At 38.5% G+C, this 26,250-nt stretch overlaps 1 protein-coding gene across 17 annotated transcripts in view; it reads right to left on the bottom strand.

Annotated features, from left to right (window-relative positions):
• Positions 1-453: 453 nt before the first annotated feature.
• The window catches only part of NSD1 (nuclear receptor binding SET domain protein 1), a 145,813-nt gene continuing 120,016 nt past the window's right edge, over positions 454-26,250 (bottom strand). For 15 of the 17 annotated variants that reach the window (XM_072631122.1, XM_072631130.1, XM_072631135.1 and 12 more), the window contains 7 exons: positions 25,577-25,689; positions 23,740-24,009; positions 18,755-18,871; positions 13,373-13,514; positions 11,385-11,491; positions 8,819-9,023; positions 4,133-6,169 (listed from right to left, as the gene is read on the bottom strand). In XM_072631122.1, coding sequence (XP_072487223.1) covers positions 4,440-6,169; positions 8,819-9,023; positions 11,385-11,491; positions 13,373-13,514; positions 18,755-18,871; positions 23,740-24,009; positions 25,577-25,689 — 2,684 coding nt within the window. In that variant the 3' untranslated portion in view covers positions 4,133-4,439. Of the gene's footprint in view, positions 782-4,132; positions 6,170-8,818; positions 9,024-11,384; positions 11,492-13,372; positions 13,515-18,754; positions 18,872-23,739; positions 24,010-25,576; positions 25,690-26,250 lie in introns of those variants that run through there. The other 2 variants (XM_072631123.1, XM_072631136.1) reach the window with 2 other exon arrangements.

Here is a 26,250-nt window from a genome sequence, read left to right as displayed (position 1 = left end):
CTGTTCTCCAGAAGGAACACAGGGAGTCTCTCTGTGGGCTTGGTGACTCCACATCTTGAGAAATCTTGGCTGGAACAAAGGAGGTCTCAATTCCAACCCTACGTTCTAAGTTCTTTGATAAGTTGGTACTGGCCCCAGTAGGGCAGAGACCTTTAGGGGCAGTCCTGTTTGTCCTCCCACCTAGCCCACATGAACTCAACCTAAAGAAAATGCTTTTTTTTGTATAAAGTTTCTTACCCCTAACAGGAAGCACTGGGATTTTTTTTAACCACCAGCTCCTGCCCATCTTTTGCTCATCCCTTGGCAGTGCTTGTATGAGGAAAATAGCACCATAGATGAATTTTTGTGTACAATGCGATTTAACTATTAACTATTCTTATGCAAATTTATCACACTAATGCAACCTCTGGACTGGTTGACCCTAGGAAGCTTAGTCAAGAATAATTAGGCACATCCAATTAAAGTCACATATATTCATCACTTAGTTCTACAACTCTGGAATGTCAGAAAACACTGAACAGCTGGCAGGGGCCTGGCACTGTTTTACAAGTGATAAGACAACCCTCCAACCCCATCACTCCACCACCCAATAGGTATGCAGGAACCGCAGGCCCTTTCCCATTACTAGCCTCTTAAATGTCACTTTAGAGAGCACCCAAGCCAGCAGGAATTAGAAATGCAGAGATCACAAAGTCAACTTCAGCCATTTGGCTGGTGGGTCTCGAGTCAGGATCATAATGTTCCAACGAGAGCCTCTGAGAGGGAAGCCATGGATTGGAACCTGTTACAAAAAGTGCAGTAGATCAGAGCATACAGTTAACTCACCCAAGTCCTCTCCTTATCTCTGCCAAAGGTGGTGCTAACATGAAGGGTATTAAAATGGAAGGGTACTCTCTCCAGCTGCCCTCCAAAACGATTCTACTAGTACTTGGGAAGTTCACCTACAACTATCTTTGTAAAGAATCCCTGATAGATTTAAATGCATTAATTTCTACCTTGAAAATTCAAAAGATTTATCTTTCTCATCACCCCTTTCCCTTCCCCCTCAAGGATTTCTTTATTCTCCAGCTTTTCAGCAGTAAAGCAGCACACAATGATTTAAGTTAATATCTAAAGGAATTTTTGGATCACAAACCCCTGGGTGCTTCAGTGACCATAATTAGTACTGAAAGATAATCACAATGGGAAGAACCTTAGATTTTAGTGGCAGGAGAGGAAGCTGGGGTTTTAAAAGCCAGTACTGACAGGTTCTGTTGTAATGAGAATCACCACCCTCTCCCAGGAGTCTGGTGGAGGGAGAACTGGGGTTGGCAGGGAACATTTACACGTCTGGCGATTTTTAAGCTCTTGTTCAAGAAATAAAAATCACCCCCACCCACCCCCGATGGCTAATCCTGAACCATGTTTAGAATCTTTACTACATTTAAAGTCCATTCTTCTGTCAGTGACGGCTCTTAAGGTCCCCAGTCCCTCCTCTGGTAGTTGGCATTTAGGAGGACCCCTAAAGCTTGGCCAGGTTAAAAAAAGGATTTGCCTTATTTCACTTTACTCTTCCCCCAATACTGATCCTAAACTTACTTTGATTTTTATAGGCATTTCTTGCTAGTCATGAACCATCTTAGTGGTGACTTCTGATAACTATCCCATGTCATATCTGTATTAACAAGGAGCATGTTACCATGCACTAACCTGTGCTTCATTCTCCTTGAAGGTATCTGGTCATAGGGACCATCCACTCAAAGAAGGAATTGCACAGATAGTAGGCACAGCCCACAGAGGCTGTCTTACAAGTCTGAACCAGGAATGTTTCCCTCACCTGGCTGACTGGGAGGAAGATGGTGAGACCTTGTCAAAAGAAGGAAGTTTATTAACAGAAAACATTCAAAGGTCTACTAGGGCTCCACACTTTTAGATCTGCATGCCTGCTCCCCTGAGCCTAGCCAAAGTTTCTGACATATAACTGACTTACTCAGCAATACTACTTAATAGGACAAGTGTCTTTAAAATTAAGACTCCTCCACTAAAAAATTTTTTTTAAATAGCCTGCACCAAAAATATTCACAGTTTATTTCATGAAACGAAGAGCTAGGGTAGTTTTTGTTTTGTTTTTTTTGAAACACACAACAAAGTGAAACATAGACTCTGACAGTGCAGTATGGATTTCTTTCTGGTAACAACTACAAGTGCAAGGGAAACAGGATAGGAAGGGAATGGGGGGGAGCACAGAATCAACACTACAGTCTAGGAGAATTCTGGGAAGAGTAGAGAAGACCCTACAAATGTAAGTTATATATATTTATTCTTCTCACACATGATAAATACTTAACATACTGAGCCTCAGTGTTTTGGGGTAGATTCTTTCTTTTTTTAAAATATATTTTCATGGTTTAAAATTATTTTTAAAAAGGAAATAAAAACGCTTTGATTTTTCTCATCTTTCATGAGGACTTCTGGGGAGGGTAGAGAGAGACATTCCTCTCCCACTTGCTGCTGGAAGAAAGCTTAGCAGCACATGCATAGGGCCAGCCAACAGGGGATTAAAGCCCAGTGGGTCTTCCAGAGAGATGTGCAGTCTAGCCAGAGAGACCTGGAGAGATAGGATTCCATAAGGAGGGAATTTAGCTTTGGGTTCCAAATGCTTCAGAATAGAGAGGAGACACAAGAATGACCTCAACCCTCTGTTCGGGATTTAGAAATGAGGTTCAATCCTGTCTCTTCCCTAAAGACCAGTTTTGAAAAATATAAAGACTTATTCTTTTCATTCTTTGTCCACTTGTTTTTTCCTTCCCGGAATGAAGGAGGTAAACTCACATAGCAAGGGGTTCCTAATTCCCAAGGGGCAAGTATTTAGAGTGTAAGTTTAGGATAAAGTATAGAATGCTAATGGGGGTGTAAAAGCCATTGCTGAGACAGAATGGCTAGGACAGTGCCTACTGGCTGAAGGTTTCTCCAGTTAGCCAAACACAGAGGTAATATTTGTTGTGGGTGGGGGAGAGGTGGGGAGGGAAAGGGGAGTGAGTACTGGCCAAACAGCACTTCTGGCTGGCAGTCAGTGAACTGGGCTAACCACGGGGAAGGTAGCACCAACAGTTTTCCCAGTCCCTCTGTTCCCAGTTTAGGGCAGCAGTAAGATTATCAGCAGTTTCAAGGAGCTGTTGCCTAGACTTGACACTGCTTTTACACCATGTCTCCTCAGCCTTGGTTCTTCTGGGGGCTTGTCTGGTCTCAAGTCATGAGACCAGATACAGTTTTGACCTCAGTCAGCAAAGCACAACTCTCATAAGAGAAAGCAAAATTATTCTCAGGTGAGAGTTAGATAGAGCCTACCATATAGTGTAGAAAGAAGGAAGTATATTGTGCCTCCTCTTAGGTGAGCAGGCTCCTTTTCTCAGGGTTGGAGTAAGGAAATATTGTATTAGTTCAACACACAGAAGGAACATGCAGAAGCAGTTAATTTTCCTGCACTGGTGTGGGATGCAAAGCCCACTGATAGATAACCTGGTAAACCTCCTTCCACTGAGACTTAGCACAAGACACACTTAGTTCCAAAGCACCTGAGTGTTTACTGGAGGTGAGCATGGAGGAAGGCCTGTTTCAGGGACAGTGCTCTCATAAGAGACACCACTGTTTTTCTCCAGCCCAGCTCCTCTGCCCAACCATTTGTACAGAGGCATATCAACCTGTTCTAGTAAGTTCGCCTAAGGAAAACTCTGAGGACTTGGCCTAGCCTGAATAGAAACAGCAGCTGCCCAATGGGCAACCCATGGCAGCGTTATCAATCATACCCCTCTTAAATGGACCCTGAAATGAGCTCTCTATGTGGAAAGTACATGTGGACCTGGGCATGTGAGGACCCATCTGCCAGGAGTTATTCAGATAATACAACCACTTCTGGGGGTAGGAGCATCAAAATGCAGGAGACAAGTGGAGCTGAGAGTCCACCTCAAGTTGGCATCACCACTTCCTTCCTGGTCAAAGGTTCTCGAAAGGTTAGGAGCTGAATGAAAGGTCATCACCTTCTCTTAAAGGATGTTCTCAAGCCCCATAAATACCAGTTCCTTCCCCTCCAAAGGACTGGGGAAGCCCCACTATCTTTCCAACCTGACCACTGGAACTGAATTCCATGCTTGAATCCAGAGTGGAATTTTTATTTCAAGTTTACCATTTTAAAAAGAAGGAATAATGACCACAGTCTGTCTCCTTGGTTGGTGGCCCCACTTAGAATTTGGTACATTGATAACTCAAGCCACCCCCACTGGCTAATGTCACAAGAGTTTCTGAAAGTTGGGGAATATAGGAAGGATGACAATGGAAAAGGGTTTTTTTTGTTTTTGTTTTTTTTTTTTTTTTAAAAAAAGAAAGAGAGAAAGAAAAGACTTCCCTCCCCAAACAATACCCCAGCGGGCAAACCTTGTCTGGCCACATGGCATTTACTATCATCACTTCTGTTTCGACTCTGTAGGCTCATGGCTGGAAGGGGTCTGGTTAAGAGCTGGTACTGCACTTTGCTCAGGCTTAGGGTCTGGCCCTTTGATTAGCCCTTTCCCAAGGGGCCGACAAGTCTGTGCCAATGTCTGTGGACTCCCAGGTGACCGACAAGTCTGTGCCAATGGCTGGTCTGCCCCAATAGGACCAGGACTCAGCTTGGCTGAAGTCAGCACTTTGCCCGAAGACCAGGGAGTAGGCCCTGCAGGGGATTTCCCCAGGGCCCAGGGGGGGTGCTCTGTCACTGCTGACCGTTTCTCTGCTGGGGGAACAAGGTCTGGTGATTTGACAGGGGGCCTAGGGGATTGCACCATCAATGGTGTTGCTTTTGTGGCAAGCCCTGGGGGTTGTGGGGATCCAGCCATGGGCTCTCCTGAGGCTAAGGCTTTGCCGAATGACCCAGAGCTCTGCTCCATTGACACAGGTGCACGTCCTGTGGCCCGAGGAGCCTGTTCAAACAAGTAACCCTTGGCAGGGGGCCGCGGGATCAGTCTGGCTTGTATGAGTGTTTTGCCAGCCTGCCAGGTGTGTTCCACAGGGGCTGAAGCTCTTCCAGATGCTTGGAGGACTGGTTCAGAAGGGTGAACTTTCTCAGCTGCCCGAGGCATTTGTCCCAGTGCTTTGTTAACAGGCCAGGGACTCTGCTCCAGCACTGGTAATTTTTCAGTGGGCTGGGGTGTAATTTCATGAGGTGAAGCTGCTCGTTCCTTTTGACGAGGACTCAGTTCAATAACCATAGTAGCTCGATCTTTTGGCCGAGTATTTTGGTCCACAGGCCTTAGTGCTTTTTCATTAGATACAAGGTTCTGGACTACAGCTGACAGCACTTTTTCTGAAGGTGGGAGTCTCTGGCCCAAAGGGGCAAGGGGCCTGTCTGAGATCTGGGGTTTAGGTCCAGGTGTCACTGGGGGCTTGTCTGAGTTCTGGGGCTTTGGGCCATTTGTAACTGGGGACTTGTCTGATGCCTGGAGTCTTGGTCCAGTAGTAACTACAGGCCTGTCTAGTTGCTGAGACTTTGAGCTGAGAGAACCCAAGGACTTATCCAAAGATTGAGACCTTGGGCCGGCTAAAGCTAGAGGTCTATCCAGTTGGGACCTGAGGCCAGCTGTTACTGAAGACCTGACTGATGATGGGGATTTGGGGCCTGACAATAGAGGTTTGTCAGATAGTTGAGGTTTGGGACTTGTGACTACAAGAGATGTGTCTGCTGGCCTCTGGCCTAGTTCTAAGGGCTGAGGTCTTGGACCTGATACTCCAGGGGTCTTATCTGGTGACTGGGGTGTGGAGTCAGGCATCACAAGTGGTTTATCAGACAACTGTGGTCTCTGACATGTTCCTACTAATGTTTTCTCTGACAGCTGGAGCCTTTGGCCCATTGCCCCAGGGGCTTTGTCCACCATCAGGGGTCTTTGAGCAGGAATCTCAGAAGGCTGCTCTGCTAGCTGAGTGTTTGCACCTGAAGTCAGCGGCACAGGGGGAGGCACGTACTCACGGATCTCCCCAGGCTCCAGAGGGTTGGGGCCACATGGATCATGCTCTGTACAAGATAGGCGACCATCCAGTTTAGAGATGAACAGCATTCCCTCTCGGTGTTGCTTGCAAAAGGAACTAGGGCACATCTCACAAAAAGATGCAGCTTCTTTTCCACAAACATCACACTGGTGCCATGGACATTCCCATTTCCCTGAAAAAGAGAAAGAACAGCAGTGCAGTATTAAAGAGGTACATAGGAGATGCCACATGTTTCAGTAGCCTGCCCATACTGAAGGTTTTTAATCCTAATTACCCTATAAAAGATGACACACAAATCACTTATTCTTTTGTCTACACAAGAAAAACTGTTTCACACAAAGTTTGGAGGACTAGTTAACAAAAATGGGAGGAATGATAACAGTAAACATTATGTAATCATTATGCTTCAGAAATACATCTGTTTTGGAAGGTGTACAAAAAATGGAAATTATCAATGCATCTTTGCAGCTCTTTGTTTAGCTACCAGTGGAACAGGGAAATCAACAACATATCTGGTAGCAAAGATCACTCTTGTTCAAGTGCTAAACAGCCTGATTGAAGGATCTTGAAAAAAAGCTGAGGTATTTTAATCTTTCTTGCATTCACAGCATAGAAGATTCACTCCTGGAAATGGAAAGTTCTTTATTCTCATCTCTGCCCATAGTACTAAGACACGCTTTCCCTCTGCTACCCATGTGTCACATGTTGGGTCTCACGTTGGCCTCTCCACAAAACTGTGTTTCCTGTGCCTGTGGTGAATGACTGAGGAAGAATGATGGCCTTCATGTCCACACTGTATATGCCCCAACATGGCAAATTCATCATATCACCAATGCTAAAACTAGTTACAAAGACTTTTTTATCTTCTAACCTTAAAAGCTATTGGCAGAAAACCTGATAAATGTAACTCTTGACCCCCATGTACCTAAAGTATGAACCTCTTCCTAAAACCATCACATCCTTTGTGACTGTGATTGACTGTCTATATGACAATGTCTAATAGCAACTATTCCAAAACTTCAAGTGTGGAAAACGTCTTAGGTCATTTAATGTTATCTGATGACTAAAGAGATAATATACTTGACAAGTGGTCATTCAGTTCCCTCATGAAGATCTCTAAGGAGGAAGACCCACTATACCTTCCTTAAGGCAGCCAAAGAACCTTTGTACAGCTCTTAATTGTTAAGAACCGTCTTTACATCCAATTCAAAATGCCCGTCTACAATTTCTGTTCACTGTTTCTAGTTCTGAAATCTCAGGACAACAGAAAAAACCTAATCCATTTTGTCCTTTCTAAATCTTCTCTCTTAGCTAAACACTGCAGGTTTCTTCAACTGAACCTCCCCTGGCAAGGTGTCCATTCTCCTCACCATCTCAGTGCCCCATGGACAGACTCAATAACCTTCATAAAATGCGACAGTCATAACTTAACACAACACTAACCAAGTATGGTTTGAATAAAGCAGAAATGATTGTGACTAATTTCACCTGTTCTGAAAACCATGCCTCTCTTAATGTGGTCTTAGATTGCCTTTTTTTGTTGCCACATAACTCATGATAATGTAGTAAACCAAATATAACTTGATATTTTGCCAAACAAAATGCTTAGGTAACTTCATGCACTTATTCAGTTGATTACTTGATCCCAAATGTAAGTCTACATTTATGCCAACTAAACTTCATATACTTTTTGGATCCTGTCATACACTGTATTACTTATTCAATTCCTGATTCTGGCATAAAAATATAGTCAGGTAAGGAATTGCATCTGCTGCAAACTGTAAAACTGAAAGAGAACTGAGCTGAGAAGCCAAAAGTCCTGGATTCTAGCTCTAACTCTATCACTAACTTTGGGGAAGTTGGAAATCTTGGGAAAATCTCATTCAATCTGCACAACTCTCTAAGACAGGCACAGGTGCTGTTATTTTCACAGGTCCAGGTATTATTATTTTCTTCCATTGTACAGATGAGGAAATTGGAGCTGAAATTCAGTGACATGCCCAGGGCAGTATTATTTGAACTTGGGTGTTCTTGACTCCAAGTCCAGCACTCTATCTACAGCACCACCTAAATGATAATCAAGGTTCTTTCCAACTGCTATTCTATCATTCACTGCCAATACTTCACCTTTACGTGACTGGAATGTGTAGTTTAAACTGAATATATTATTTTCTACATCAATACTTCCCTCTTGGGTTCTTGAGAACCTGTTACTAATCCACTGACTTCGAAAGGAAAAAACATTAAAGTCATATAAAATATCCATTCTGCCAAAAGGATCATACCTCTCTTTAGTTTCTGAAGAAATAAGCTATAACTTCATTCTTACTACCCATGTTGTCTTCAACCATGTTGTCTGGTGACAACTTTAGTTTTCTTCTGATCTCTGAATACTCCTTTAAAATTTTACCTCATAGGCAGAAATTGGCACCAAACCTACATATTCTTTATTATCTTCCTTTTCATATGGGTCACACACCTAGTTAATGTCTGAGGACAGATTTGAACTCAGGTCCTCCTAACTTCAGGTGCTCTATCCACTGTACCAATTAGCCAACCCACATTTTCCTTTTATCTTAACAAATAAGGATTCCACATAGGGTAATGCATTTTCATGAGTTAAGAAAAAAATTAAGATTTGAACTAACCAAGCCACCCTTTTCTCCTGTTCTGGACAGTATTACACGGGAAGACCATTTTTCATATGTTCTCAGTCTGTGGCAAATATGAGGTCTTGGAAGCAGACTCTGTTCTGGATGGCCAAAAGGACAGCCACTTACTGATGTAGTACCAAATCCTATGATGTAGGCTTACTACTAACCTGCAGGTCTTTTTGTCAAGTTGAGGCAGTCAGCATGATAGACTTTGGGGCAACCTGGTTTCTTGCAGGATACAAGCTGTCCTGCATCCCCACAGCTGAAACATTCATCTTCTCTTTCCTTTGTAATCTCACCCTGGGATCGGCGTTTTACCTGTTGTTTTCTTTTTAGTTTCTTGGATTTCTCTTCTGTGGGATTGGGATGATTCTGTGGGAAGGAGATTTGTTAGTCAACACACTATTTTTCTTGTTAGTTCCTAACTTCTCAAGCTGATCTGAATAGCAAAAGAAAAACAGCTCCTTACACAGGTTTGATGGTCACCAATCTGAACAAGATACTCAATTCTGGTATTTTCAAATGACTGATTTTTAAAAAAATTTCTATTAGCTGGTACAGAGTTTCTCATCAAAAGGACAGAATTTCAAAAGCCAGAGAGGTAAAAATGTTCATTCATAAAAGTCTTCTATGTGTACTTGACAATCCAAGGGTAATTCTTAAAGATATGAAAAACATACCTACATATGTAAAAAATTGGTCTTAACATTAAACTTTTCTTTCTAAAGATTACATTTACAACTCTTTGACTTTTAAGTAAATGAAAAACTTAAAAGGTTATATGGGATAGAAGGGGAAAAAAAAGCATTTGGAATCAAGAACTATAATGTGAATATCTACTCTGCTTCTTACTACTTGTGTCTGGGCAAGTTATTTTTACCTTTCTAAGTTTCAATTTCTTCATCTATAAAACTTTTTAAATAGACTAGATATCTAAGGTAACATCTGGGCCTAAATTCACTCAAATCTCTCATTATATCAAAGGTTCATAAACCTAAAAAACATTTTTTTTAAACTGTCTTTCAGAACAATTGTTTCCTTTGTCATTCTATGTATATTTTAGGTACTTACAAACATTACTCTAAGAAGGGACTGACTGGAACTGGAAAACAGGTTTATGACACACAAAAAAGGTTAAGAAAACCTGAATTATATGATTTGATCCAGGATTTCCCCAGTAGATCAGTCCCTAGTCTCTAATATGAATCATGTTCTAGTCATTGTGGTCTTTCACTGGCTCCCTCAACCCAGGCTCATGCTGTATCCTTACTAGAAAAACATCTTATGTGGGAGAATTAACAATACACTAGTCTCCAAGTTAGCAAACCTGGTTCCAAATTCAAGGTCTACTACTTATTACCTGTATGACTATGCACAGGCAGGTTCTAAACCTCTCTGGGTCTCAGTTTCCTTACCTGTAAAATGAGAGGATTAAACTAGATGACTTCTAAGGTCCTATCCACCAACTGGAATTCTCATTGTCCTATGTGCGTATATAACAATATTTTAGCTACTAGACCCTATATTTTACCTAATTCATGTCCATACAGGAAAAAAGGTAAGGCAAGTAACTTTATAAATGGAGATGTTTCTCTTGGCCATTAAAATAAACATAAACAAAAAACAGTGAGAAGCTGATAGCATAATTTGACTGAAGGTCACTAAAATTCAAAATAAAGATATCTTACTTTAGGTTAAACTTCCATCATTCAATGTCTGCCTCAAGTTCCACCATCTCCATAAAGTCATCAAGGACTAATACAAATGGACTAGTTTATTTTCTGAATTCCTCGCTAATACCTCATTATATACAATTCTAATTTTTTTTTAATCTTGTTTCATCTAAATTCGACTACATTTGAGGGCAGGACCTTTTCTGTACTTTAATTCCACCATTTATAAAATGAGAATAATAGGTTACTATCTATACTTTCTCCACTGGGTTGTCTTTAGCAAAGTGCTTTGAAAACCATAAAGCATATTAGTAATGAAAGCTATTAGCTGCATTTAGATGTTTTTTATACGTGTTCTTTAAAAACAGCAAATCTACTCTAAAAGAACATTTAAAAAATTCAGTTATCAATTTCATCATCAAATCACTAAGGAATTTTCAACAAATATAATCAAGATAGCTGGTATAAGCTTCAGAAATAAAGTGGCATGGTCTCAGAGAGCTTTAAAACCCATCTCTGCCTGCCCACCTCACCCCCAACCATACCAGCTGTAAAATGAGGGAACTGGACTAGGTAATTTATATTCTCAGGCATCTAAAAAAGGTTTTCATCCGACCCATTTTATTTCTTACCAATTCCATCACTAAGTCCCCACCTGTATTTTAAATTCCAAACTCTTGGGCAGTAAAACTCCAAATTTTTTTTGTTTTTTTTTTTATGGACAAAATATAACATTTAGTAGTAAGAACCACCTAAATGCTAATTAAGCAGTTTTTCTCTAGTGTCAAAATGCTGAGAATTCGAGTGAGCTTAACTATAATGTAATAGTGGAAGATGATACGGAACTGAGAAGCAGTAAAAAAAGGAGGTGATGACATTTTTTACTTTTCAAGCTACCATGTTAAAAAACTTGGGTCCTGTGTCTCAGTTATTGAGAGGAGGTTCAGTCAACATCAAAATGCTTTAGTGAACAACTAATGTTGACAATCCAAGGCAAAAATAACATTTTTATTATGAAATCCAACAGCACCAGCACTAACAAGTTACTAGGAGGCAGTACCTTTGGCCGAACACCCAAGAAACCACTACAGTTTGGAGCACCACATTTGCAAACAGTTTTTCCATTTCCTAGACACTCTAGATTGTAGTTGAAGGTGAGTTCAGTGCCTGAAAAGGAAAAATCATGAATAAAATAACATTTTAGTATTACTCCCTGTCACCTGTCAGGAATATTTTCTAGGAGGAATAGGATGTTTTCATTAAAAAAGGAATATTGTTTATGTATAGGGATAGGAGACAAAAAATAGTAAGTGGAAATAACTTTAATCAGGAATCTGTAACTTGGAAATGCAGATACTAATGACAGGGTCCTTTGGTCTCAATGACATAAGGGAGTACATGTGTAGAACGTAAGGCATGTGACAGGGACTAAAGAGAGACCCAGAGTACCAAGGAAATTCGTAATTGGTATGCACTTCATGGAAGAAGGAGAAAATAAGCATCCTTGGAAAAAGAGAAGGATTCTCTTAGAGATAAGGCAAGAAATTGTATTCTAGTCATAGAGGGCATTTTTAAAAAATGCAGTGGAAATGGAATGTCAATTCTGGGAATAGATGGGTACTAATGTCGAGTACCTAAACGACAAACAGATAATATATTTGAATAGCTCTGTGAAATTTATAAAGAGCTTTAGAAAGAGGCATCTCATTTGATAGCCACAATAACACTATTAAGTAGGTAATAGTGAAAAAGAATAATGTAAAAATCAGCTGGAAGGGTAGAGATATGTGAAAGACCTTAAATGGCAGACTAAGCAGCTTCTCTTTTATTCTACAGAAAAGAAGTAACCACTGAAAGCTTTTGAATAGAAATGTGACAGTCCTTTACTTAGGATGTTTATTTTTGTAGCTGTGCAAGATATGGATTTGGGAAAACTAAAAGAGCAAGGAAATAAGTCACAAAGTCGATAAGATAGTACAGATGAGAGGTGATGAGGGCTTGAACTAAGGTGGTAAGACAGTTGAGTGGAGAGAAATGGTGGAAACAATTCATAAGATCGACTGAATGGATGTCAGGATAAGGAAGGAAAAAAAGATGATTCCAAGGTTTCACATCAGGTTGACTGGAAAGAAGGTAATGCCCTCAAAAGAAATAAGAACAATGATGGAAATGGGCTGAGACATTTTTTGGGGGAGTGGGAGGGGTGGAATGACAGGATGGAGAGGTGGGTGAGATAATGAATTCAGTTCAAGATATTGGACTTAAAGTCAAAAGAACAAAAATGGTCAGAGTGACTCAAGAACCAGTAGATAAATTCTTATAAATAATCCTTTGCTTTAATTTCAACGTTTTCCACAAACACCATTATTTGCCCTTCTTTACTTATTGGTAATAAAGATACATTCTGAGAGTGCTCTGCACAAATTTTGACTCATTTACTGGACAAACTGTTTCTTATGGGGATAGGACTATGAGCCCAAGATGAAAGACATGGTGGCATATCCCAGAAGCCTTTGGAAAAATGGAAAGCATGCATGAATTTATGAGGAAATGAATATTCCATTTTGTGGGGGAAACCAAGAGCCAAGTTCTTAATGAAATGGCAATAGGTTAACAGTGCTTAATGAAATTTTATCCTTCTGGCTTTGTTTTTTATTTTGACTACTGCATTTTGCAGCAATAATGACTGAAAAAGAGGCAAACCTAGCCTTCTTCTAGGAATTCTTGCACAAGATTTCCCAAACAGTCAAGGCTAGATAAACTCAATGACTGCATACATGTTGAAGGAACTCCTTCTAAGGACACCAATCTGAATTACAGATATGGACAGGCCATAATTGAAGATTCATTTTTTTCTTGTTATTAAGATAAGCCAGAATATAACTGTACTAAAAGATGCTGACTTATCTTGCATACCTGAGATTCCAGTCATTTTTGCTATCTATATACTGGATCACTTGCATGCATTACTAATAATAAAGTAAGCTTATTCATTACTTGGGGGGACACTTGTATTTGTTAAAACCCATTTAAAGGTTGCCATCTTACCTGCTTTGATGTCGCTTAGAGCAAAAAGCCCAACTCGGGTATCTCCATTCACAGACCACTTTTGAGTTTCACAGTTGGGCTGGCAACAGTGATTCATAAACCGAGCATAATTTCCTTTGGGGCCAGCATCAATTATCCGGTCCTGTAATCACAGTTTAAAACAATGATTTTATTAATAATTTTAAAAATTATTTCAGGAAGAAAAATAGCATTACCTCCTTATGTATGAACTGACAGACCATGATAATAATAGCTCGTGTTTATACTGCATGTTTAAGTTTTCTAACTGTGTTTTTCATACACACACACACACACACACACACACACACACACACACACACACACACACACACACACCCCCGCTTTGACCGTCACAAAAAGCCTTGTGACTTGTCCTGGGTCACATAGCTAAGGAATGACTGAGGAGGGGCTTTAACCAAGATCATTCTCAACTGCAAACCCAGTACTCTATCCAGTAAGCTATTAGGAGAAAAGTGCTTTCTCACAGTAATGTTGCAAGAAAGATAATACCACATGTTATCACTATTTTACATATGGAGAAACTAAGTCTCAGAAAGAAATGACTTGCCCAGGGTTACAAAGCTATTAAGTAATAGAATCTGAATTCAAATCAAGGTAGCGCAAATCTTAGGCCAGCACTCATTTCAGTATATCATGCTGCCTTTCAATTTATTTAGGAACAGAGGATTCAGAGACAGAAGGATACTTTCTGACAGAACTTTTCCCAAAGCAAGCAGTGTTTCATAAATGAAGCATAATTTCCTTTTGGAATAACAGCAATGATCCAGTCCAAGACACACAAGGAAAAATGCAAAAAAATTAATAAATCTCCATCAATAACAATGAGAGGAAACATATATTAAGTGAGCATGGGCAGGTTCTTCTGTATGATGATGATTCTAGCATCTGTACAATAGACAATGAAGTATTCTCTTTTTAATGACTCATGAAATCTCTAGGAAAAGTAACTTTTCCTTTCTGAAGACAAAATCCGATGGAATAAGAGGTCTATGTTCCACTAATACTGTATTAAAACCTGTTTACTAGGGATCAAAACTGTGCATATTATTTAGCAGTATTTTAAATTTAAGCATAAATAGCACTTAACATTGAGAAAACTCAAAAACTCTTCACAAAATTCTTACCCTGGTACTAACTGGCAATAATTTTATACCAAGCAAGACAGGGTTTGATATTAAGCCTAATGCTGTCATCAAAAACAGTTACCTGTCAATTAGGTAATGGCCAAACAAATTATGATACATGAAAGTTAATGGAATACATTTTACTGTAAAAAAATATGAGAAGAGAAGGTCTGAGAAAAACCTGGGCACAGTTTAAGAGGTGATGCAGAGTGAACAGTTTTTAAAGACTTAAGAACTTTGGAGAGATGATGAACTAAGATGCAGGAGAAGATTTATTTTTGGACATGGCTAAAATAGGAACTGTTTTTACTTGATAATGCGTATTTCTTACAAAGGTGCTTCTCCCTGCTTCCCCCACCCATCCACTGAGGGGAAGGGCAGAGAAAAGTACTTCATAATTGAAAAATAAATTTTAATTTAAAAATTACTTCTTTGCCATTACTCTCTGCATAAAATAGCTTTATACTAGACATGGTGTATGTACCCACATACAAATATGTAAGCCAAAGTTTGCAGAAACTTATTTTCAAATGGTTGGTCACAAAAGGATGAGATATTTTACTGTAACACTTCATGATAACCATTTATTAAAGCATCTGATTACCATTTATCAAAGCATTTAGGAGTTTTGATCTGCATCACGAGGGCAATAATGATGTTACTAATGATTTTTTTAAGTACTAAAAAAAGATGAGTCAAAGCCTAACCTACCCTTTGCACAGATATGTACATGGCAAGCACTTATTTATCTGACTGAACCAAATAAATTAAACAGGAGTTTATTTTTTTTTTAAATTTAAAGGCAATAAATTATATGGGCTATGCATTTATAAATGCATTTGCAACTACAGTCTGTATGTGTAGTACTGATGGGGTGCGTGGATGCATGTGGTTGGGCCCCAATTCTAAAACCACATTTCTCTTTAAAAATCACATTTCTCCCTAGCCTCAAAACACTGTCCCAGGCAGATTCTCCCCAGCCCAAGGACACAGCCTGCCCCAGCAACAACCATTATCTCCCTTCCTGCTGCAGTAGCCAGCTGCACCTATAGAACTTATTAGTCTGAATCAGCTGTGTACTGGCTGAATGGGCTGTGCACCGGGTCATAACGACATTTACTAATCACTGACCAATCAAATGTATACTCCCTGACATTTATCTTGTCTAACAAGACATTGATAAGAGCAATCTGGTATTTTCCAGCCAGCCCTGACCATTGGTTGACTTAGAGACATTTCAGGCCTAAAATCACACCTCCAAGTAGCCCCACCCTTGGCTATTTCCCAATGAATTTTGGGTAAAATATCTGCACAGTAGATAACAAAAGTGCATTTCCTTTAAGAACCGAGCACTCTTTAGCCACCTAAAACACCTAGTTAGCACATTTGGCACATATTTCATTATGGAATATACTACATAAACTTTACCTGTACCCCTCTAATGTTGCAGGTTCCCTAAGAACTCTTGCCCACTGAAAAGCATAATGCATCTTTACCTTGAACTCAACAATGCTTAAGCCTGTGAATTCTCCAGGTGACCTGCTCCTGGTCTTTGTGGGGGGTCTCACACCGCCCCCTCTTCCAGCCCTTATCAGTACTATAAAAGAAGTGGATACATATATCTACACAGAATATGGGCAGTGAGCCCATTACCGGAGGTCTTTAAGAAAAGTTTGATAATCACTTCTTAGAGTTATAGAAGAAATTCCTGTTTGGACTAAATCACTGCTGAGGACCCTTCTAAAAAGAAGATTAAAGACTGAATTACAGAAAAACTGAAAAACATTGAAGTTGAAGCTTCTCAAGATACTTTGGAAGGCCACTGGTACCTTAGCAACACCGATAGAGATTCTTATTTAAAAGGAGTTTGCATTACTGTCACATGTTTGTTATTAAGGCAGGGAATCTGTTGTAGTCTACCAGACATTAGGAGACCTACTGTCTACCCAGTAATATTCAAACCCCTCAGTTTAGCATTTACTTCACAAGCAAATGTCTCCTTATCTTTCCCATTTCATATTAGTGCCCCCTCAGCCAGGCCCCTTCCTACCTCTTTTAATTGATTTACTATAATATCTACAAAATATGGAGTATTTCCTGTCTTGAACTTTGTGTTGAGTGTGGTTCTCCACATTTAAAAAGCACTTAATTGTTTGTTGAGTTGATGAATTTAATGCTCTCTATCTTCTTACAGCCAACATTCACATACTGCTTTAAGGTTACTGAAGTTTTACAAATATTACTTTATCCTCACAACAATCCTGGGATGGTAGTACTATTTTTAAAAATCTTTTATTCCTTATGCATAGGGTCATAGACTTTTATTTTTTTTTGTAAATAGTATTTTATTATTTTCCAATTACATGTAAAGATAGTTTTCAACATTCATTTTTTTGAAGACTTTGAGCTTCAAATTTTTTTCTTTCTCCTATATACGCCCTTACCAAGACACAAAGCAAGAAAAGCAGAGGAAAAACTGGGAAGAGAAATGAGTGATTCAAGAAAAGGAGTCAATAGCTTGGTAAAGGAGACCCCCCCCCAAAAAACACTTAAGAAAATCACATCTTAAAAAGGCAGAATTAAGCAAATGGAAAAGGAGGTGCAAAAGCTCACAGAAGAAAATAATTTCTTAAAAATTTGAATGGAGTAAATGGAAGCTAATGATTTTATGAGAAATCAAGAAATTACAAAATAAAACCAAAAGAATGAAAAAAATAGAAGACAATGTGAAATATCTCACTGGAAAAACAGCTCACTTAGAAAATATATCCAGCAGAGACAATTAAAAAATTTTTGGACTGCCTGAAAGCCACAATCAGAAAAGGAGCCTAGACATCAACTTTCAAGAGATTATCAACAAGAACTGCCCTGATATTCTAGACCCAGACGTAAAATAGAAAATGAAAGAATCTACCAATCACCTTCTGAAAGAGATCCCAAAATGAAAACTCCCAGGAATATTATAGTTAAATTTCAAACCTCCCAGATCAAGGAGAAAATACTGCAAGCAGCCAGAAAGATATAATTCAAATACCATGGAGCCACAATTAGCAGTTTCTACATTAAAAGAGCAGAGCTTGGAATATGATATTCTAGAGGGTAATGTTGCTAGGATTAGAACCCAGAATCACCTATCCAGCAAAAACTGAGTATTATTTATGAGGGGAAAAAAATTGATATTCAATGGGATTGATGATTTTCATGCATTCCTGAGAAAAGACAAGAGCTAAACAGAAATCTGCCTTTCAAATACAAGACTCAAAGAGGCATGAAAAGGTAAACAAGAAAGAGAAATCATAAGGGACTTAATTAAACTGTTTACATTTCTACATGGAAAAATGATATCTGTAACTCATAAGACCTTTCTCATTATTAGGGTAGTTAGAAGGAATATATATCTATATGCACAGAGGGCACAAGTATGAGTTGAATATGAAGGGATGATATCTAAAAAAATGAAATTAAGGGTTGAGAAGAATGTACTGGGAGAAAAAGAAAAGGAGACGTAGAATGGGGTAAATTATCTCACATAAAAGAGACAAGAAAAAGCTTTTACAGTGGACAGGAATAGGGAGGAGGTGAGAGGGAGTGAGTGTACCTTACTCTCATCAGAACTGGCTCAAAAGAAGGAATAACATACAAATTCAATCGGATAGAGATATCTTACCCTACAGAAAAGTAGGGGGAAAGGGGATAAGAGAAGGGAGGAAAAATTGGGAGAGGGGGTAGTCAGAAGCAAAATACTTTTGAGGAGAGAGAGAGTGAAAGGAGAGAGAGAACAGAATAAATGCGGGGTAGGATAGGATGTAGAGAAATATAGTCTTTCACAACATAACTATTATAGAAATATTTTGCATGCCTATACATGTATAATCTATATTGAATTACTTGTCTTCTCAATGAGTGGAGATGCTAGGTAGGCTACTAGCTTCTAGTAGCCTTTCTGCTCTAGAATTCATCTTTTTACATAATATTTGAAATATACAAGTCATGACATAACATGCCTGTTCAAAAACCTTGAATTTCTCATAGTCTACTGGATAAAATACAAAACTCAAAAGTTTTAAAAATGAATGTTAAAAATGTTTTTACATGTAACTGGGGAAAATTAAAATACTAAATACATTTTTAAAACTGTCTTTACATTTAACTGGAAAAAAGATAAAATATTCTTTAAAAGAATAAGCTGCAAAAATACACTTTTATTACTACTTACCTTATCCAAAGTGAGCATGTAGAAATTGGTGATGTCATGTTCTTGGGCATAACGGATTCGAGCCCTACACTCCTCTTCATCTATTAGTTCTCCCACATACTCATTTACAAATTCACCCTGTAATACAAAATAGAACATCCTTAATGGCAGAACACTCCACAAATAACTCACCCATGATTCTTTTTAAAAGCTTATCTTGTAGTAAGAACATAACCAGGTGGTGTCCTTATTAAACGAGGTTGTGGTACAGCTCATGAAGTGCTAACTGGTCCTTAAGTGACAGATGCAGGTCTAGAAGCCTGAGTTGTATTCCCTATCACTTTACTTACCATGAATGTCGAGGGTTTAGATTTTATTGTAAAGGGTTTTGTTTTGGTTCTTTTGGGGAGAAGAGATGGTGGTGGAATTTTAAGTATTTATTCATCAGTCTACTGACTTACAAAGCAGGTAGTTTAATGCAAGTTTATTGACATCTTCACAGATGATCTATAGAAACATGTCTTCCACATTACGACAGTAACAATGTCTGAATGCATTTGTAATTTGGGGCATTATTTATGTAACCATGGATATTGAGAGTTTAGATTTTATTGGAAAAGTAAAGGCCACAAAACACAGAAAGTGCCTTTCATTTCAACAACTTATTCCATCCTCAGTGTCTTTCACTCACTTACTGTAGACTCTAAAATGTTTTCCTCAAACCTCTAGTTTCCTTTTACACTGAGAAGATGAAGAGGGTTAAGAAAGTTAAGCCCTCCTTCAATGCTCTAGAACCTCATAATGCTGCTCAGTTGTGTGTACCCCAAGAAAATCTTATAAATAGTTTAAGCACAAGATCTTGAAGAGTTTAACCTAAGAAAAAACAAACAAAACCTCCAAAAGTCTTCTACTGAGACTACCACAATTTGAAATTATCTTTTGTGGGTGGTTTCTTCATTCTTTCATTAAAGTGTGGACATCCTTTAAGGTTCTTCCATTGGCTTCCCTCTGAGCTCTTAATATAGATGGAAAGTTGAAAGTTCAAATTCAAATTATCTTTCTTCCTGTATTCTGATTTTTGTGGATAGAGTCACCATTTGAATAGTCACCCTAAGAATTCAGCATCATAGCATAAGAAATGTTTGACTCTTCCTTCACCCCTACTGCTGACACCAATTGACAAATTCCAACTGTGATCTCTTTCATCCTCCTTCATATTTCCTTTCTACTCTTGTCTGCAACCATTCTAATTCAGGCACTCAATACCAGGAGATAAGAAAACATTCTTCTAGGTAGTCTATTAGCTTCGAAGTGGCCTTTCTGCTCTAGAATTCATCTTTCTATGTGACTTTTGAAATATACAAATCATATGACATAACATGCCTGTTCAAAAACCTTGAGTAATTTCTCATAGTCTACTGGATAAAATACAATCCCCTATTAGAGCAGAAAGTCCTTTAGAGCTGAGATTATTATCTTTCAATTTTTTATTACTGATACTTAGATCTGTATCTGGCATATAACAGGTACTTAAATGTTTCTTGAATAGAATTACCATAATAATCATGGTTCCATTTGCTTATAAAGAAATTAAAATTTCCTTATCTGATCAGAATCTATCATTCTATCAATCCCCGTATCTTATTCTCCCAAACTTCTCCGTCCACCCAGTGATAACTACTCCCTTCTTTCAGCATGCAGCCAGGACATTATGTGTGACCATACTCTCCTTGAATCTCTTCCCCTTGAGCGAAACAGTCCAACTCTGATTCTGTCCTCCATACTTGAACTCCTTACTCTTGTCCCATCACCACTTATACCTCACAAACACTTCAAACTATATTAATTCCATCCTGTCCCAGACATACTAACTTGTGTGACCCTGGGGAAGTTACTGAACCTCAGTTTCCTCATCTGCAAAACGGAGGTAATAAAAGCATCTGATACATCAGATTCTTCAAATGAAGTAACATGTTAAAGCCCTCTGCAAAACCTTTTAAGTTCTTGACGTTAAGCTGTTGCTGTTGTTATTATTATCATCTACCTTTTCTACTATTCACATACACCTGAATAAAACTGGAAAACAATTACGTAATTGGGCAGAGTCCACTACAAATTTAAGTTATTTAATATTAACAGGGTCCTTGCTACTGTAAAACAATCCTTTCCTTTCTAATTAATTTTCTATCCTACTTTCTACAATGACTGTTCCATACTTTCTCTTTTCTTCTTACTCTCCCTACAGAATCTATTCCTTCCAACTCTCTCAACTGAGGACTCTGCCCTATATCTGACACAGAAAACTGAGGGCATTTAAACCTTCACTTCTTCACTCTCTCCTCTCACAATTCCTTGACACCACTAGGCCCACTTTCCTTCAGTGACACAGCCCCTGTCAACAACAATCCCTTAACATTTATCTTTGTGCCCACTCATTCTAGACTTCTCTACCAGATGGTTCCCCACTATCATACCCCCTCTTCTAATCTTCTATCTCTCCTTATATACGTATTCCTTCCGTAATGTCAACAAACAGGCCCAAAGCCTCCCCCACGCCTCAACAGATCTTACCATGCATGCAGCCTTGGGCTTTATCTCCTTTTTCAACCAAAGGCCTTAAAAAAAGCTGTCTATACACAATGCCCCCAACTCCTTTCCTCTTATTCTTCTAAACACCTGCTTTCTAATCTTATTAACTGGAAGATGATCTCTCCAAAGTTACCAATCATCTCTGAACTGAAAAATCTAAAGGCCTTTTCTTGATCTTCATCTTTCTTGAGATCTCTGCAGCATTCCACTGCAGACCACAACCCTCCTTTTTCCATATCTTTTCTTTTATTTGGGATTTGATAATAGTCCTTGATCTTGATTCTCCCTAACCCTACCTAATCACTCCTCAGTCTCCTTTGATGGAGATATGGGTAAAAGCCCATGAACTAAGGCTGTTGTTTAGGTACACTTCTTTTTTCTCTATATTCTTTCACTTCAGTGACCTCTTCAACATTCATGGGTTTAATTATCACCTTTCTGTAGATGATGCCTAGATATATCTATCCAGCCCAATAAAAGACTATCTTTTAGGCTCCAAACTCAAATTAACAACTGCTTACAGGATATTTCCTATGGAGCAGATGTCTCATACACATCTTAAATTACATGTGTTCAAGACAGAATTAATTATTCTTCCCTGCTTCTCTATTTCTCTGTAGGGGCCTATCATCCTTCCAGTCACCCATGTTGATACATTCCATGTAAATGAGGTGACACAGTGAGAACCTGAGCTAGAGTTAGGAAGATTCAAGAGTTTCAGTGCTGCCTAAAGTCATTTCCTAGTCATGAGATGCTGGGAAAGTCATTTAGCCTCCCTTAGCCTCAGTTTCCTCATATATGAAATGGGGAATAAAAAAAAGCATTTACGTCAAATGATTGTTGAGATGGTCAAATGAGATAACTTTTTTTTTTTTCAGACTTAAGTGTTATATATGCCAGTTATGTTCAGTCATTTTTAATCAGGTCTGACTCTTCACAACCCCATTTGGGGTTTTCTTGGTAGAGATACTACAATGATTTGCCATTTCCTTCTCCAGTTCATTTTACAGATGAGGAAACTGAGGCCAACAGAGTAAAGTGACTTGCCCAGAGTTACACAGCTAGGAAGTGTCTGAGTAAAGGTTTGAGCCCAGGTCTTCCTGAACCCAGGCCTGGCACTTAAGTCACGTTAGTCATTACTACTCTGTTATCCTCAATCCCTCATTCTTACTCACTCCACACAGCCAATAAATTGCTAAATCTTGTTTTTACAGTCACAACATCCCTTGCACATGTTCACACAGCCTCCATCTTAGGTGAGGTACTCATCACCTCTCACCTGGACTACAACAATAACCTTTCTTACTTTCTACTCTCTCTATCCCAATGTAATTTCCTAAAATGCTTATCTGACCATGCTACCTCTCTTCTCCATCTTCATCAATGGTTCCTACATTACTTCTGGCCCCTTCCTATGCCTCCTCACTCACTCTCTGGTCTAGTAAGACTGACCTGCATGCTGTTCCACACAGATAACAGTCCCATGACCATCTCTGTGCTTTCACACTGGCTGTCCTCATGTATTTGGAAATAGTTTCCTTACCCGGGCAGTTTGGAGACCCAACTTTTTCAAGACTGAGCTCAAATGTCACCTCTTTTTAAGTCTTTTCTAGTCTCCAGAATGTCCTTTCCAAAGCCACCTAGCATTCACTTTGTGAATATTCTGAATATGCTTATTATGTGTATATGTTATCTCTCCCATCAGAATGTGCATGTCCTGATGGCAAGGGCTGGTTTATTAGTCTTATCTCAGTTGTTTTGAACATAATAGTTGCTTAGCAAATGTGTGCTGACTGATTTTTTTTGTCATACATAGAAGCATCCAACTCTCTTTATTGCTACTAGACTATAAGAACCTAGAGAGCAAAGAAAATCTAATATTTTATCCTTATCTGCAATACCAGAACCAAGACCATTTATTGTATATTGCTATTAGTCAATAAATGTTTGACAAACTGAATCATTATAGTGAATACTTTAGTGTTCTACATGAGAGGTATCAAATACGTGGGCCACGTGCTTCTTGTGATCTACAAAACTTCTGACTGTGGATCAAAAACAAAAATATAATTTAGCAATATTTGACAAAATAAATAAAAACAAGACACAGATAATATTAATATGTGGTTTTCTAAGTCAATATGTGGCCTGTGGGAATCTTTACATATGGTTTAATGGCCACAGTTCCTATTTTGAGTTTGATACCATTGCTCTACATAATATATATAGCAATAGAATAGCAAGTGCTACCTGTATGTTTATATAAAGCATTTAGACTACCCTGAAGTCTCAATGGTGCTTCTAAGTGAAGAGTTAAGATGGAAACAGGTTAAGACTCACAAGACATTTAAGTAAAGAGGTAGAAGCTATGAGGTTTCTTTCCCCTCATTCAAGCAATTGTTAAAGACATCCTTTACCTTTTTAATATCTGTTTTTGTCCGCAAGCCCCAGCCTCGCTGTAACGTACGGAAGATTTCAACCTCAGGATACTGGCGTTTTGAGAAGCACTGGTTCTGGCAGCGTCCACCCGCAGGACAGACAGTGGGATGACACTCATACAGGAGCATTCGGTTAATGCACTCTGAGTCAATACCACAGGGGTTTTCATCTGAAGCTTTGCAGTTGCATCGGGGAATTTCTGACAGATCTGCAGTAAAGATCTGAACTCTGCCTATTGGACGGTTCACCTAGTGAAACAGAAGAAAACCAAGCCCCAAATTAACAGATGAGAAGCTAAGGCCCAGATAGCTTGGACTTGTCAAAGTTCATAAAGAAACATGGTAGGACTAAGCATTGACAACCTTATATTCCATTAATGTCATGTTTATTCTCTGCATTTCATTACAGCATTTATTCCATTGGTGTTTCATAAATTACTCAGCTACTCTCCATCTGCTGGACATCTGCTTTATAAGCACTCCCCCCATCCCTGGACAAATAATGTTGCTATATTTGAAAAATTTACAATATTGTCAGATAATTTCTTGAAAATAATGAGGATAAAGAATAACAAGGCCTCATTTTTTATCTTTTATAGCATACTATCATAGTAGTCTCCAAACTTGTAATTCTACTAGCAATTTATAGGTATCCGTTGTGTCTCCCCAATTCCTAGGCATACTGTGTGCTTTTGCTAAGTGTAATTGGATTACATTAAAGAGAATGTATGAGACAAAATTGGAACCTAAACCTATAAATAAAGCAGGAAAACTATCATCCTGGATGACTCAATTATCTGAAAATTTAATTGAAAGGAAACCAGACACCTCAAATAAAAGCATCCATTCAGACAGTCCAGAATATATTTTCCTTATTTAAGCAGTCTTCACTCTTTAAATATGTGTAGATTATCATATTCATGCCTTATTGGACACACGTGATTTTAAGTATGTGGCTATTACCTTTTCCATCAAATTGAGTTCTTTTATTTCTCTCTATAAATCTAATTAAATCACTCAGTTCAATAAGAGAAAGGGACTAGCTCTGTGGTTTCACAGATATAGAGAATGCCCAGAGGAAGGAACCTTTTTTCATTGATATTGGTTAGTAATATCTCTGTAACTTATTGGCTTCGAGATCCCTAATCTGTATCCTGTCACATGATGACTTGCTTTTGGGGTCACAACATTGCACATGCAATAACTTAAAGAGGGAAGGAGAAGATATTTACTTTTCATTGTGTGCGGTTGGACATTATGCAGCCCTTTATCACAGAAGTTAAGAAGAACTGATGATTTTTAAGGTCTAGAAAGTACTTTTCAAACAACTCTGTGAGTCAGATTAACATATGGACTATTACCTACATTTCAGACATGAGGAAACATGCTCTTAGACACGAAGTTCCATTTATCAGCAATATTTTAATTGTTCTTCTCTTGGTTCAATTGATGTCTGATCTGTCAGCATCATTTTAACATCCAAGAAGATAAAAATATTTATCTAAATAAGGTTCTGGGCAAAAATTTTTTTTATGTTACTCTTGTCTTTTCCAAAATATTCAATGCAGTCTACACACTGAATCAAATCTAAACAATTTTTGTCAATTAACTTTTCCAAAAGGTTTTATCAGTATTACCCTACATGGAATCATAAAGCTACTGCATCTTACTTTTTCTCTTCTAATCATGTATCTTACAGATATTAAAACAAAATTACTGTAATTGCTAACAAAAGGCACACAGACAGTCAACTGTCGTTAATGTATGGATATGTTCAATGTCTACTCCTGGATAGCAATTTTATAGTTTTCCTCACCTTGATATGCTTGTAGGGTGGTGGTTTCTTGTCATTTTTCCTGTCTTCCTGGAGCTGTCTTAACTCTTTCTGGGCCTTTAATTCCTCAAAACGAACAGCAGCTTCCTGTAGAGCTAAAGAAACAAAACAAAAGTCAATTTAAAATACTCACTATATTAGACACTTATACACAAATACCAAATTTTATTGACCATGTACTTATTAATGTTTCATCAGGCACTATAAGGAAATATGAAAGACTATGTCCAGCATCCAGCACAGTGGCAGGTACACAGGAGTTAGTAAATGTTTGATCCTTATTCTTAAGTAGCTTAAAATCTACTTGTGAACAAGCAGAGAATGAAGCTAGAGATTTAGTTGAAAGACCAAAGGAATAATGCATGCATTATGGTACACACAAAGGAAATGCCTCCAAAATTACTGATTAGCTACTATACTATCAATATTATAACCATCTCCCGAATTTGGAAGTGAACAGATTTAATGAGTAATGAATGGGAGCAGAGAAAATTACAAGAAAAAACAAGACGAAGAAACATTTAAAGAATTTGATTCATGCAGTAGTATTAATATACATGGTAACCAACACCAAACTCTAAATCAAGAGGCTTTAATCACAATGAAGACTTCTTTTTACCAGGTGTATTTGAATGACGGTGATCCTAATACTACAG

This window comes from Notamacropus eugenii, chromosome 1, assembly GCF_028372415.1.
Source record: "Notamacropus eugenii isolate mMacEug1 chromosome 1, mMacEug1.pri_v2, whole genome shotgun sequence".
Taxonomy (NCBI): domain Eukaryota; kingdom Metazoa; phylum Chordata; class Mammalia; order Diprotodontia; family Macropodidae; genus Notamacropus; species Notamacropus eugenii.
Note: the sequence above shows the minus strand (reverse complement) of the source record. Positions and strands in the feature narration are given on the sequence as shown.